The sequence below is a fragment of the Phoca vitulina genome, unplaced genomic scaffold, assembly GCF_004348235.1.
Source record: "Phoca vitulina isolate PV1807 unplaced genomic scaffold, GSC_HSeal_1.0 scaffold3, whole genome shotgun sequence".
In the NCBI taxonomy this organism is placed as follows: Eukaryota; Metazoa; Chordata; class Mammalia; order Carnivora; family Phocidae; genus Phoca; species Phoca vitulina.
In genome coordinates, this window is record NW_022589706.1 from 26,035,170 (window position 1) to 26,050,852 (window position 15,683).

Genomic DNA, 15,683 nt, shown 5'->3' on the forward strand with positions numbered 1-15,683 from the left:
TTAGCAAAAAGCCTCAATCACGTGTATTTGCATTTGCAAAAGCTAGCCTTGAGCATTGTTCTCTTTCATGCTTACCGGCCCTTGTTTTTCTGCCTCTCTGAATTACCAGTTCGTGTCCTTTGTCCATTTTCCCACTGCTTTGTAAGAACTCTGTATAAATGTTTTCAGCATTATCATTCTCTTCCCTCTGGACTTCTGGGACACTCGTCCCCTCTTCCTCCTCCTGCACCCGTGCCCACACTCAAGTTTGGTGGTCCTCAGCCCTGCTCTCTTTCCACTCTGTCATTCCCCCTTGAACTATCTAATTTGTACAGATATCCGACTGCCCTCCTAGAAAGCTCAAAGGAGCAAGGACCATGAGTGCCTTCATGTCACCAGTCATCCCAGCTTGCCGGGGACCGAGGAGGTGTCTGTGACTTTCAGTTGTCAAACTGGGACGGTCCTGAGCAAACCGAAATGTTGGTCACCCTGCCAAGTTAGGTGCTCAATGGTTATGGAATGAATGCATGAGGATTTCGGGGGCTGCTTTTCCAGATGGATTACTCTTTTGACTTACAGATCTATATCTGTAATTGCTCTATGGACAGCACCACCGAAGTAAGAGCATCTCACTTCCAATATGTCCAAAACACTCTCCCCACTCCTTTCCACGGCCCCCCCAAGCCCTTCCTCTTTTGTAAACACTTTTTCAATGAATTCTTTCTTTAGCATTTTAGAATCCCAGTAATCCTTACACATGTCCTGGTTCTCAGTTTTGTGAGGCAGCTGGCCACCATTAGGGTTATAACCTGTACTTTGAAACTGATGCAAATTAACAGCCAACCCCCAGGAGGGTTCTGCTCCCCAGTCCTTTCGCACTTATGCTTGCTTCCCTTGCTGGGATGATTCTAAAGAGTCAGAGTGTGTCCAGTATTTTCCAGGTAATAGAATGTCCTTACACACAAAAGCACATTGTAATAAGTAAAAGGTAGATTATTGATATAATTATTAATCTAAGTTCAGCAGTGGGTGTATGTAAATAACTATAGTTAAATCATAAAAAAGGTAAAACTATACTTTGTTATGAGCTGAAACTCTCAAATAAACTAGATCGAAGCATTAACATATTCTGTTACATACTTTACGGAATTGGTAGATCATTTAATCTATGATTTTACCCCCTCAGTACGTTTTATGATGAATTGTCAGAAATACCAGATCTGGGGCACCTGGGTGGCTCAGTTGTTGGGCGTCTGCCTTCGGCTCAGGTCATGATCCCAGGGTCCTGGGATCAAGCCCCGAACCGGGCTCCCTGCTCAGCTGGAAGCTTGCTTCTCCCTCTCCCACTCCCCCTGCTTGTGTTCCCTCTTCTTGCTGTCTCTCTCCTTGTCAAATAAATAAATAAATCTTTAAAAAAAAAAAAAAAGAAAGAAATACCAGATCTTATATTGACAAAATTTGCTTCGTTTTGTTCATTAGGCTTGCCTTAGTTCTAACATAGCATATTACCACACCATATTAGCCAGGCTAACATAACAAAATACCATAGAATGGGTGGCTTAAACCACAGAAATGTCTTTTCTCACAGTTCTGGTGTTTACAAGTCCAAGTTCAGGGTGCCAACGCGGTCAGAGTCTGTTGAGAACGCTTCCTGGCCTGAAGACAACTTCCTTCTGGCATAAAGCAAAGCAAATTCTTGGCTCGCTTCCTCTTCTTATAAGAGCACCCGTTCTGTTGGCTCCAAGCTCTACCCTGATGACCTCCTTTAACCCTGATCACCTCCTTAAGGACCCCATGTCTATCACGTGGGGGAGTTGGGGCTCAACATATGAATTCCAGGGGACACAGTTCAGTCAGAAGCAACGCTGGTCTTCTTTTGTAGCATAATTGAATTTCAGTAACTCAGTTCCTTCAAACATGGCTATTAACACATGGATAATGACACAAATTGCACCATTTTTTAATACTTATTTTTACATGAGAGCCGTCAGCTGCCCCTAAAGCATTGCCTGTAATTCTCCATAAAGGTTCACGCCACCCATCTGTTGCTATAGCTACAGCTAGCTAAGACAGTTCACCCAGCAGAGTCCACTTAAGCCTCTTTTTCTCGCCCCACTTCCTGAGAATGGAGGAATTTATCCTTACAGGCTGGACTCTACATTGCCTCACCTTCTTACCACCTGTAAGCAAACAGCTATGCACTCTTTTCCTCCTGTCTTCTGTTTCTCTTTGTTCAATCGAGAGATACTTCATTCCCTTCTCTATCTGTCCAGCTGTACTTCTCAGGATTGATTTCTATTCCATGGATGTATGTCTGAGTGTATTGAACACGTGTGTTTCTCTATAAATTATATTTGGGTAAAGTAGTGGCGCCTTATGCTTTCGCCAGGTGCTTTGCATCTCACAGAGTGCTTTCACCTGTAGGACCTGCTTGATTCTCACAACCAACCAGGGTAGATGTGTGGCCAGATGAGTACACAAAGCCTAAAGTAATCTCTCCGTGTACAGACGGGAAGGCTGAGACCCAAAGAAGTGAAGCAACTCACCAAGGTCATTCCTGACACTTGCCTTTCCCAACCTCAAAATATTCTTGATTGCCATATAGATCATTTGTGTGCATGAACAGATCTTTTTGTCTATATATTGTATTTCAGAAATTCGTTTTTGTGGTATGTGAAACACATTCTCACTATGTACAAATGGTGGGAGATGGGTGTATTTTTTTTTGCCCATAGACAGATGCCAGTAAATGTCTAATCAGAATATACCTGTTAATTCCATCATGGTTATCTGGATAATTGTGTGCTCTAGGTGCTAAACGTATCTGCTAACATCCATTCTTGGCACCCCTGCATGCAAGCGTCCATCTCTAATGATTAAGAGATGAACAGGTTTCTAAAGATATTTATGTCTTTTGGTGCCAAAAGTTATGACCTTTCTTAAAGATCTTATGCAGACTGTCTTTAGTGTGGACATTATTTAATTCTAACAGATAAGTCAGAAGTGTCACGATCTGCCTTCTGCAAGCTGGAGACCCAACCGTGTCGATAATATAAGTCCCAGGCAGATGGCAGGAGACCAAGGTCCCAGCTCATTTAGGCAGAGAGAGCAAAGTCTCGCCTCCTCTACCTTTTTGTTCTATTCAGTCTGCTGATTCAAATGCTAATCTCATCCAGAAACACCCTTAGGGACACACCCAGAAATAACATTTGTCAAATACCTGGGCACCTCCTAAAGTTGATACATAAAATGAACCTTCTCTGCATTTCTTACATTCCCTTCTCTGCATTTACTCTTGCTTCTTATGACATATGGAACAATGCGGGAGTAACTAAGTTGCAATTCACTGCTAAATAAGGTACCTTATATTATGTTTAGATTTAAAAATGTAGAAGTCAGTTGTGAAGGTGCTTATTGACTTTAAAAAAACATTGAGCACTGGGTGTTATACGCAAACAATAAATCACGGAACACTACATCAAAAACTAATGATGTAATGTATGGTGACTAACATAATAAAAAAATTGAGAAAATAGTCTTAAGCGCGGGAAGCAGGTGCTGGCCCTTTGGCTTTGTTCAGCTGGCCTCACTCTATAACAGAGCTCTATGAAGGTGGGCTGTGAGCTCCGGGGAATACATCACAACCATTTTGGTCCCTCCACCCAACAATAAATCAGACAAAAAGAATGCCAAGGGCTGTAACCCAGGGCCGTAACACTGCACATGCCGTAGTCTTGTGAACAATGCCCCCTGGAGGTGTGCGGCGCAGAGTGCATGGCCATGGATGGTGGCCCGGCCAAGGGCACCGGCTAGAAGAGCCATCACAAGCAAATACGCGACCTGAAGGCACTTTTAGAAGGGAGCATAGCACAATAATTTGATGAAGTAGAAAGAATGAGGTTGTTGAATGAAAAGCCCCATATTCAAGTGCTGGTGCTACGGTGTCTTCTTAGAGAAGTAGTCTTAGGAAAGCCAGCTGAGGGTCTGTGAGATAGGGTTTTCTTCTGCAATTCCACCTACGTCGCAGAATCATGAAGGAAAAGTATATATATAAATGTGGGTTTTATTTTAATAAATAAAAGGGAAGCTTACAGGAGGAAGGAACAGTCCCACCTGCTTTTCGTCAGTGACTGAGTTAGGGGGACCAGGGCGTTTATGGAGTATTGCTTCAGCCTGTTATAGTTCCACCGTTGGGGGCGATCTCTTCTTTTCCTTCCAGCTGCCCCCGTGAGTTTGGGCTCATAAATAGCAGCCCAGAGAGCACCTGTCCTCCTGCCTACAAAGCATGGCATCCATAACCCCCCAAAGCCTGCTCTCGCATGTCTTTCCTGGCATCCCACAACACAGTAAGAACAAAGACACACTGAACTCCCCCATGCCTTTAACAATATCTCAATCCTTCTGTTCTTTTTGCTACAACATAAACTGCATACCATCAGACTCAGACCCCAAATATTCTCAATCGCAAGCCTAGGCAGAAGGAACTGCACATGAAGAGCAGAAGGGGGTGGTGGAGGGAATCAGCATTTGCCCAATAGAAGAGAAAAATCAATTATGAGGAAAGAAAATGTTATCTCTAAGCCTTTAAAAACAATGGCTTAGATGTATCTATATCAGCATGTAAAGAAAGAAAGGGAGATACAAAAAGAGGAGTCCTTTTACATTTAAGGTCCTGGTTGCAACGAATTTAAAAATTTAGAAATTTTTTATAAATTGAGATGAAATTCACATAACATTAAGCATTTGGGGGCACCTGGGTGGCTCAGTCAGTTAAGCATCTGACTCATGATTTTGGTTCAGATCATGATCTTGGGGTTGTGAGATAGAGCCCCGAGTTGGGCTCCACGCTGAGCTTGGAGTCTGCATAAGATTCTCTCCATCTCCCTCTCCTTCTGCCCCTCCCCACCCTCATGCGTGCTCTCTCAAAAAAAAAAAAATTTTTTTTTAATTAATCATTTTAATGTGAACAATTCAGTGGCATTTAGCACATTTACAGTGTTGTGCAACCACCACCTCTATCTAGTTCCCAAAGCATCTGAAAGTATTTCTTATGCGAGAATTTTACATGCAGAAACTACAGTGAAAATAGATTTTCTTAGTCTTTTCAACCATTTGAACTTAACTCCCTCATTGTATTTGAGAACTCAATTGGATTGTTTCTACTTGCCTAACTAACATATCTTCAATATTGAAGAATGGGTAATTTAAATGTTTTCACATTTGATTAGTGGGTGGGAGAGGTGATTATGGATTTCTGCAGACAGGAGAAACCCCCTATATTTATGTTCCTATGTATACTGACAGTGTGTTAAGCAATTCAACAAAAAGTTGAAAATTGTTTCAGACATATGCATTTCTTCCATAAGGGATCACGCAGACAGATTGATCAGTGGTGTAGTTAATAAAAATGGACCTCAATGCAAAATTGAATGTAGTCCCTCAACTTGCCACCAAATTTCTCCTACAAACTGACAAAGTTGGCTTAACTGAGCAAAAAATGACCTTCTTGAGCATTGAGCATTGGGGTCAGGAGGATGTGGACCAATTGTTTCTCCTTCGGTGGTGGGAGTGAATATTCTATTGCCAGGGGACAGAGGAGGATGCCTTCTTGCTCATAGTTTCTGTGGTCATTCATGGATACTGCCCTATGGCTCCAGAGCTAAGGAATCATCTGATTAGAAAACCAAGATGGACACCATCTTGCTACCTTGAATCTTAACTGCTTGCCTCTTAGGCATGGTCCTATATCTCTCTACCCATACTCTGAGCCATCAACCATATGAGCTGGACTTTGCAACCAAGTCAACTGACTCTTTCTCTAAGTTGACTGTCTCTAGTCCTGGTAGATATAGGCATGCTTTGTGTGTTACCTTGAAACTGTAAGCACGTAGAATCCCATAAAGTCTTCCTGAAAAATGTGGTGGCAAACTCCTCTTTTACTATTTCTCTTTTTGCTATTTCTCAAATAGCAAGATAAGACTAAGACAGAATCCTGTCTTGGACTCCTGAAAAGTAACTGCTTCATGATTTATGAGCATTCTACCTAAAGGAAGAATCAATAGAAGGAAAAGACTTGGGGAGAACAATCCAATAAGAAACTTTAAGCCTGTAGCACATTATTACTTTTCTGAAGTTCTATATTACCACCATATATATAGTAAGTGCTCAATATATATTTGTTATTTGAATTGGATGAGGATATTTTTTCTTCTTTAGTATCTCTACTCTAAAATACATTTGGCCTTACTATATCGATCAAGTAATTGTAGTATTCGGTGCCAGCGGTTCTGCTCAAATAATTATTTTTTTGAAGATTTTATTTATTTATTTGAGAGAGAGAGAGAGACAGAGATAGTGAGAAGAGAGCATGAGCGGGGAGGAGGAGAAGCAGGCTCCCGCGGAGCAGGGAGCCTGATGCAGGGCTCCATCCCAGGACCCCGGGATCATGACCTGAGCCGAAGGCAGACGCTTAACCGACTGAGCCACCCAGGCACCCCTCAAATAATTATTTTTGAGTAGCCTTCAATTTTTCTAATGATCTGCTGTGTTCCCCATCCTGCCCCTTCAATGCTTGCTAACCATTAGTCATGAGACCACATGTGCATTGCCCATAGCAGTGGTTCTCAAATTCGGGTGTCCTTTGTAATCTCATTTTAAAATGAATATTGCTGGGCTGCCAACCACAATGCTCTTTAGGTCTGAGAAGTGATCTTGGAACCTACATTTTAACAAGCACCCTGAGTGATTGAGGTGCAGGTAATCCATGGTGCATGCTTTAGAAACTGAGCCATAGATTTGACACTGCCCTAGACTCTGGGACCAGCCTTAGTTAAGGGCAGAAAGACGAAGAACCAGCAGTTAGTTCATTGCTAGTGCAGTGATAATGGTCCTGTGCTAGGACACAGTCTTGTCTCACGAAGTCACTATTTTGTCCTCCTTCCTACTCCACACCCCAAATCCAGCCAGTCTTGCCCTGGATCTTGGTAGCCAGGTCCATGATATTCCTGGGCTTCGTTGGCTGCCGGATGGAGAAGTGTCAATTACTAAACCCCATATTTAATGTTCTGGCTGTCCACCAGATCCTCCACCCACGGCCAAACTCTACTGAATGTCTCCAGTGGCTACTGCTGCGAAGTCTTCTTATTCTCTACCTTGCCCATACAGGTTTTCTGGATGGCTCATCCCAACACGAAAACCTCACTCCTCATGACAGACAGTCCTGACTGAAGATGCTGACTATCCTTTATCCAGAACTAACCAACAGGAATAGGATAATCCCCAGTCTGGCTAGCCTTAAAAATATTGTCTCCCTTTGTATGTCTGGCAAAATGAGAGGTCGTACCTGCTCATTTACCCAAGTTTAACATGAGAGAGTTTAGAAGAGGAACATTAAAAGTGAGAATAAAACGATGGTTGCCAGAGGGGAGGGAGGTGAGGGCATAGGCAAAATGGGTGAAGGGGATTGAGAGCTACAAACTACCAGATATAAAATAAATGAGACACGGGGATATAATGTACAACATAGGGAATGTAGTCAGTAATATCCTAACAACTTGGTATGGTGACAGATGGTAACTAGACTTATTGTGGTGACCATTTTGTAATGTATACAAATACTGAATCACTACGCTGTACGCCTGAGGCAAGTGCAACAGTGTCGATTATTCCTTAACAAAAAAGAAAGTGAGAAACAACTCAAAATAACATTAGCTTTGTTGCATACACCCTGTTGTCAAGAATAGCCCAAAACAAATGCAGATTGAAATAAAAGGGTCCTCATTTGGCCTTCAGGCTGATACAGTGAGTTGGAGTGAGAACACCCTTATTTCAAAAGAACCCTCTGTAGACCCCCATTTACCATGCTGAAATAATGGAGACCAGAGCAGTGGTGTCCCTCCATTCAAGGCCCTTACAAAGGGCCTTTATGCAGCCAAAGAGGACACGTAAGTTGTATTGCCCTCCTGCCTGGTCTCTGAGGCTAGTACTGAGGAGACTTGAGCTTGAAAAAGTGAGTTCCATTAGCCACAATCAGCTGGAGTGAGCCAGTTAGATGGGATGGATTATGTCCCAAGGAGATGGGGCATGGGCCAACCAGGGATGTGTGTAGACAGGACCTATTAAAAGACTACAGGCTGAAATGAAGGTTGCAGACAAGACTAGCACCTTCTCAAATTATTACTCCACCTGTTGAGAGCTGAAATATTATCTCAGAATACGAGAAAAAGCTTCAACTAAGAATAGAACAGTCTAAGAGCCGCCTGGGTGGTGCAGTCAGTTAAGAATCCAACTCTTGGTTTCGGTTCAGGTTGTGATCTCACAGTCATGAGATGGAGCCCCACATCAGGCTCTGTGCTCAGTGCAGAGTCTGCTTGAGATTCTCTCTCCCTCTCCCTCTGCCCCTCCCATTCATGCTCTCTCTCTCCCTCCCTCCCTTTCTCTCTAAAATAAATAAATAAATCTTTTAAAGAAAGAATAGAACAGTCTAAAGATTTCTTCTCTATTTTGGTTCATTCATTTATTTAACAAATAGGGTTGTTTTTTTTTTTTAATTTTCTATGTGCTAGGAATCAACATCTCAGGCCTCAACCCTTATGGGGCTTACCATTTCGCAGTAGAGTTTAGGTTAGGAATTTAGTTTGAACACAGATCTCCCCAGGACTTTAATCATCTCACCTATCTAGCTGTATGAGGTGAAAAAACACTGTGGATATTGCAGTGATAGGCAGTAGAGGTAGTAAGAAGTGCCCCCAAGGAAGCCAAACCACCCATGTTTCAATGCATAAACAGGGCTTGGAGTTTATAGTAAAGGTGCTAGTCAACAGGAGGAAAGGATGGAGGTGCCCACAGATTAAAGAGAAACCTTCCCATGGACACCATAAACCAGACAAACTTATCTTGGTCGGCATAGATTTGTCTTAGGGTTCCATTATGTCCTTTCTTTGTTTCTACTAGATAAGACATTGAAGAGTAATTGAAATACCAGATGCTATATAAGATATTTTTATTAGCTTAAAACAGTGGTTCAGGCACCTGGAGGGCTTGCTAAAGCACTAATTGCTCAGCAGAGACCCCCAGAGTTTGTGACTCAGTGGTTCTGGGATAGGACCTGAGAATTTGCAGAACTAATAAGTCCCCAGGTGATGCTAATGCTGCTGGTCTGAGGACCACATTTTGAGAACCACAGTCTTAAGCAGACATTTAGAAGAAGCTCGAGAGTGTTGTTCCACAAAGCAGTAGAGACAGCATCACTAGGTTTAAAATTTTTCAATGCCTGTTGTTTTTCTCATTACAAAATAATAATGTGTACTGCAAAAAAAAAGTTTTAATTAAAAAAAAAACAATAAACTCAGGGGTGCCTGACTGGCTCAGTCGGTGGAGCATGTGACTCTTGATCTCAAGGTTTTGAGTTCAAGTCCCATATTGGATGTAGAGATCCCTAAAAAAATAAATAAACTTAAAAAAAAAAACAATAAATTCATAAAACAACCTAAGTAAATTTAAAGCCACCCAAAGATAGCCATTGATAATATTGCTGTGCATTCCTATAAAATTTTTCTTATGTGTATGTTTGTATATACATATATATACAATCTTCTCTCTCATATATATGTAATATATATAAAACATTGGAATCATCTTATACATATTGTTTTGTAACTTACCTTTTCACTTAATAGTACATTATAAACATCTTCTACGATCCAGCAATTGCACTGCTAGGTATTTACCCAAAGGATACAAAAGTACTGATTGGAAAGGATATGTGCATCCCATGTTTATAGCAGCATTATCAACAATAGCCAAATTATGGAAAAAGCCCAAATGTCCATCAACTAGATGAATGGATAAAGAAGGTGTGGTATACACACACGCACACACACACACACACACACACACACACACACACACACACAATGGAATATTACTCAGCCATAAAAAAGGAATGAAATCTTGCCATTTGCAATGACATGGATGGAGCTAGAAAGTATCATGCTAAGTGAAATAAGTTAGTCAGAGAAAGACAAACGCTATATGATTTCACTCATAGTGGAATTTAAGAAACAAAACAGATGAACATAGGGGAAAAAAGGGAAAAAGAGGCAAACCAGAAAACAGACTCTTAACTATAGAGAACAAACTGATGGAGGGAAGATGGGTGGGGAGATGGGTTAAATGAGTGATGGGGAAGAAGGAGGGCACTTGTGATAAGCACTGAGTATTGTATGTAAGTGATGAATCACTAAATTCCTCACATGAAACTAATGTTACGCTGTATGTTAACTAACTGGAATTTAAATAACAACTTGAAAAAAATCTTTCTACATCAATACAGTTCTGGAACATGACTTGCTATATCCTTTGAATAGACGTACCATAGTATATTTAAATGTTCCCATTTGCAAGACACTTAGGTTGTTATGCCAATTCTTTCCTGTTAAAACTGTATCAGCATAAATATTCTGGTAAGTCTTCATGCACATCCTTAATTATTTTCTAAAGACAATTTCCCAGAAGCCCAAATTTATATAGATTTTTAAGGCTTTTAATACATTCTTCCAGAATACTCTTCAGTGAAATATTGGATCCATTTACACACCCATCAGCACTATGTGGGTATCTTCTCACACTTTCACATAAAACGGAGCATGTTTTTCTTTCCCAATTTAATAAGGAGAAAATGATATCTTATTTACATTTTGAATTGTTTTGAGTTAGGGTGGGGTCCATAGTAGTATCGCACTCAGTGATTTCCTACTTTCATTTGTAGCTACGAAAATCTAACTCTTCACAAAGCAATTCTTTGGAGAGTTTGCCTATGTGATATTTCATAGAGCCCAGCATGTCATTTTTCTTTGTCATGAACAAACAAAAAAAATCTCAGAGTAGAACAACTTTTGTTGTATTATGTAAATTTTGGGGAAATAAATTTGCTACAAAACTCTGTATTTTGAATTTGTCTGATGTGATATGCAATCTCAGTTCTCATTATATGAATTTATTATAATACAATATAATTGATCTAACTACTTATTAAATAATGCATGGGAAGAAAGTATCCACTGTGATTAAAAGAGAAAAGTGATGGAACAACATATCTTGTTTCTATTTAATGTTCAATAAATATTCAATTTAACTAGACGATGTGAATACTAAAATGAATTTTCTTGGTGGTACACTAACCTGAACTTTCTTGTGGATACACAGGGACTATTAGGTGAAAAGTATGGGAACATTCGAATCCCTGGAGAAGTTGAAGCCTCGGAGTTTGAAATGATTTTGGATGCTGCTGTAGAGGCGAAGCTGGAGACCAAGCTTCTGGAAGAGTGGTACTGTCGTGACGAGAACTCAGTGCCAGCAGCTTATTACCTCAGACCTAAATCGGAAATGCTGAAAAGCAATAAAAATGCAGTGAGTTATCTTTCTCTCCAAAGTATGTACGTGTCTATTACTTTCAACCGTTGTTCATCCACAGAAAAGGCATAGCGGACAGAAAGTTGTTCTGCCCTGGACCTTACATTTCTTTTTAACAACAAAATCCAAAGCTAAGAAACTTTCCAATTTTTGACTTACCTTTCTTTTTGGCCTCTCGGACTCTCCTCCTGGGGTCTGTTTATCTGAAAATATTCTTATTTTTCCCATTTTGCCATAATGTGTCTACGATATTCTGAAGTCATGTTGTCGTGCTTCCTATATTCATGAATTCATGTATTCTATCTGTCCTGGAAAGTTCTCAGCTATCATCTCATCAAATAATGTCTTTCCTCTATTCCCTCTGTTCTTTCTTTTTTGCACTATAATTTAGTTTACACTGGACCATCTCAGTCTGTCCTCCATTTCTCTTGATTCTCTTTCACATATCCATTTCCTTAGCTCTCCATGCTGCTGTCCAGGTGACTATTTTAGGTCTTTCCCAATTCAGTATTTTTTTTTCTTCAGCTGTGTCCACTCTGTTCATGCATTAAGCTTTCAGGTTTCACAGTTATATTTTTGATCTGTGAAAGTTTTTTTTGGGGGGGAGGGGCTTTTTAAAATCTGCCTAGCTATTTTTAAAGTCTCTCATTTTTTAATTCAATTATTTTTCCTTTAATATTTCATACATAGTTTATATTCTTGTATCTTATGTAGAATCTTGGAGTGAGGTTGATTCATGCCTTTGTATGATGGAAATAGTATCAATGATTCCTCTCCAACTTGGTTCCTAAATGTATCTACCATGTGTCCCCTGAAACAGAATAAAGGAGGAAGAGAAAACGGATGGGCCTTTTCCTTGCATAGGATTCCTGGAGAGATTGAAAAGAAGGAATAGAGATCCATCCCTCTTCCAAAGAGAACATCCTTGTTACATTCAGTGCCAAGGCATCTCTGAGAGGAGAACAGCTCTGACTTGGCAACAGTTCATTTAAGAACCTTGTGTATTTGTCATTCTCATATTTAGCATACAGCATTTTCTGCATGCAATATGAAATCATGCCAGGATCCTTAATTTTCCTTCTTCCCCCTCCATGCATTATTCAAAGTACTTATCTGCAAGAATCTTGTTTCTGTGGATAGGAATCTTAGGGCAAATCCAAGCCATTCCTCAGTTGAATATGCCAGGAATAAATGTATTGCTGGTAAATGTAGATATCAAAAAACCTAATACCTCACAAAACCAGGTTTAGACAGCGGTTTGGGAGCACTTGCTCATACATTACTGTTTAATTGGCTTGAGTTGTTCCTTTGTCATTCTAAGATCATCTAGGGAAAATTTAAGTTATTTTCTAAGCCCCACCTGATATTTCTGCATAAATTATTGTTAAATAAATGAATGCATGAATAAGATTATCACCAAGACTCTATAAATGTTTCTTGCTTGGTCGGCAGTCCTCCCATTTCATTTCCCAGAGACTCAGAAACAAATGAAGAGACAACTAAAGACAATTAAATGGAAACATATGAGGACCTTTCCTTTAACTTTCTGTTCTCTGTATCAAAACCCAAGAGGGACTTGCTACTTAACCTGCTAGCAGTGCGCCAAGCCCACGAGTTCTCCTGAGGACTCGCCCATTCCAAACCTGCTAGCCTCGGCCCTGGGCTCACGGCAAATTTTATTAAAGCCATGCGCATGCCACACTGCCACCTGATCCACAGCTGCCACCACACCATGCCCAGCGATGCGCCCCCAGCCACCATCTCACACCAGGCCCGGGCATGTCTAACCCTCATCACTCACCCCACGCAGCCTCCCATCCCTAGCCACCCCAGCATGCAGCCCCGAGCCGCCTTAGCACTTTGGAGATCTGGCATAGGCCTAGGGGCCCAGCACAAATTTTGCTAACACCACCACCCCATCCCAAATTCCCCAGCAGTCTTGCCCTCTCAGAACTGGCCTGCTTGGGTCCCACTAACACCACTGAGAGCAAGCACAGCCTGCACCAGGCAAAGAGCCAGTGCAGATGACTGCATTGAAAGGAAAAGTGACTCCAACACAACAGCAGGGCATAAGCAACACAGATAGGATACTCTCCTGAAGGGTAAAGTTCTGGTGAATAGGGGACACTGTGCTGCAGGGCACTCCAGGACCTCTTCTTCATAAAGTCACTACCTTCAAGAGCAGAAGACATAGCTGACTTTCTTAACACAGAGAAACAGACACATATTGTAATTAAATTGGCAAAATCTAGTGATAAAGAAAGAATTTTAAAAGCAGCAAGACAAAAGAAGTCAGTAACTTACAAGGGAAAACCCATAGAGCTAGCACGAGGTTTTCAACAGAAACTTTGCAAGCCAGAAGAAAGTAGCATGATATATTCATAGTGCTGAATGGGAAAGATCTTCAGCCAAGAATACTCTTCCCAGCATGGCTATCATTCAGAATAGAAGGAGGGATGAAGAGTTTCCGAGACAAACACAAACTAAAGGAGTTCATGACCATTAAACCAGCCCTGCAAGAAATATTAAAGGGGGCTCTTTGAGTGGAAAGGAGAGACCAAAAGTGACAGTATAAAGGTAAGAAAAACAAAAGCAGTAAAAGTGAATATTTCTGTAAAAAAATCAGCCAAGGAATTCACCAAAAAAGGATATAAAATATAATAACATATACCTAAAATGTGGGAGGACAGGAAAAAAGAATGGGTTCAAACTTAAATGACCATCAATTTAATATAGACTGCTATATGCACATGAAGTTATATACAAACCTAATGGTAACCACAAATCAAAAACCACTAATAACTATGCAAAGAATAAAGAGAAAGGAATCCGAATATATCATTAAAGAAAATCAGCAAAACATGAAAAAAAGACAAGGAAGGATCAGAGAAAATATTCAGAAACAACCACAAAATACATAATAAAATGGTAATAAATACATTTCCATCAATAATTACTTCAAATGCAAATAGACTAAATGCTCCAATGAAAAGACAGAGGGTGACAGAATAGATGAAAAACAAGACCCTTATGTATGCTGCCTACAAGAGACTCATTTTAGATGTAAAGACACCTGTAGATTGAAAGTGAGGGGATGGAGAAATATCTATCATGCAAATATATGTCAAAAGAAAGCCAGACTAGCAATACTTATATCGGACTTTAAACAAAGACGGTAACAAGAGAAAGAGAAGGTCACTATGTAATAATAAAGAGGACAATCCAACAAGAAGATATAACAATTGTAAACACTTATGCACCCAACATAGAAGCACCCAAATACATATAATAGTTCATAACAAACATAAAGGAACAAATAGATAATAACACAATAATAGTAGGGGACTTTAACACCCCACTTACATCAATGGACAGCTCAACTAAACAGAAAATCAACAAGGAAACAATGGCTTTGAATGACACACAGGAACAGATGGATTCAACAGATATATTCAGATCCTAAAACAACAGAACACATATGCTTTTCAAGGGCACATGGAACATTCTCCAGAATAGATCACATATTAGCCCACAAAACAAACCTCAAAAAAATACAAGAATATTGAAGTCATACCATGCAACTTTTCTGACCACAATGCTATGAAACTTGAAGTCAATCACAAGAAAAAATCTGGAAAGACCACAAATACATGGAGGTTAAATAGCATGCTACTAAACAATGAATGGGTCAACCAGGAAATAAAAAAAAAATTTAAAAGTACATAAGGGGGAAGTTTATAACAATACAGTCTACCTCAAGAAGCAAGAAAAATCTCAAATAAACAACCTAACCATACACCTAAAGGAGCTCAAAAAAGGACAACAAACAAAACCTAAAACCAGCAGAAGAAAAGAAATAATAGATTAGGGCAGAAATAAATGATATAGAAACTAACACACACACACACACACACAAACACATAAACACACAATAGAATAGAGTAATGAAACCAGAAACTGGTCCTTTGAAAAAAATCAATAAAATTGATAAACCTCTAGACAGACTTATCAAGAAAAAATAAAGAAAGGCCTAAATAAATAAAATCACAAATGAGAGAGGAGAAATAACAACTGACACCATAGAAATACAATTATAAAAGAACATTACGAAAAACTATAAGCCAACAAATTGGACAACCTAGAAGAAATGGATGAATTCCTAGAACCATATAAACTACCAAAACTGAAACAGGAAGAAATAGAAAATTTGAACAGACTGATAATCAGCAAAGAAATAGAATCAAAAAAGAAAGAAAGAAAGAAAGAAAGAAAGAAAGAAAGAAAGAAAGAAA

General features: G+C 39.9%; 1 protein-coding gene across 3 annotated transcripts in view; it reads left to right on the top strand.

Annotated features, from left to right (window-relative positions):
- NWD2 (NACHT and WD repeat domain containing 2) overlaps positions 1 to 15,683 on the top strand; it is a 183,992-nt gene that overhangs the window by 149,349 nt on the left and 18,960 nt on the right. For all 3 annotated transcript variants that reach the window (XM_032400164.1, XM_032400165.1, XM_032400166.1), the window contains one exon: positions 11,185 to 11,388. In XM_032400164.1, coding sequence (XP_032256055.1) covers positions 11,185 to 11,388 — 204 coding nt within the window. The remainder of the gene's footprint in view (positions 1 to 11,184; positions 11,389 to 15,683) is intronic.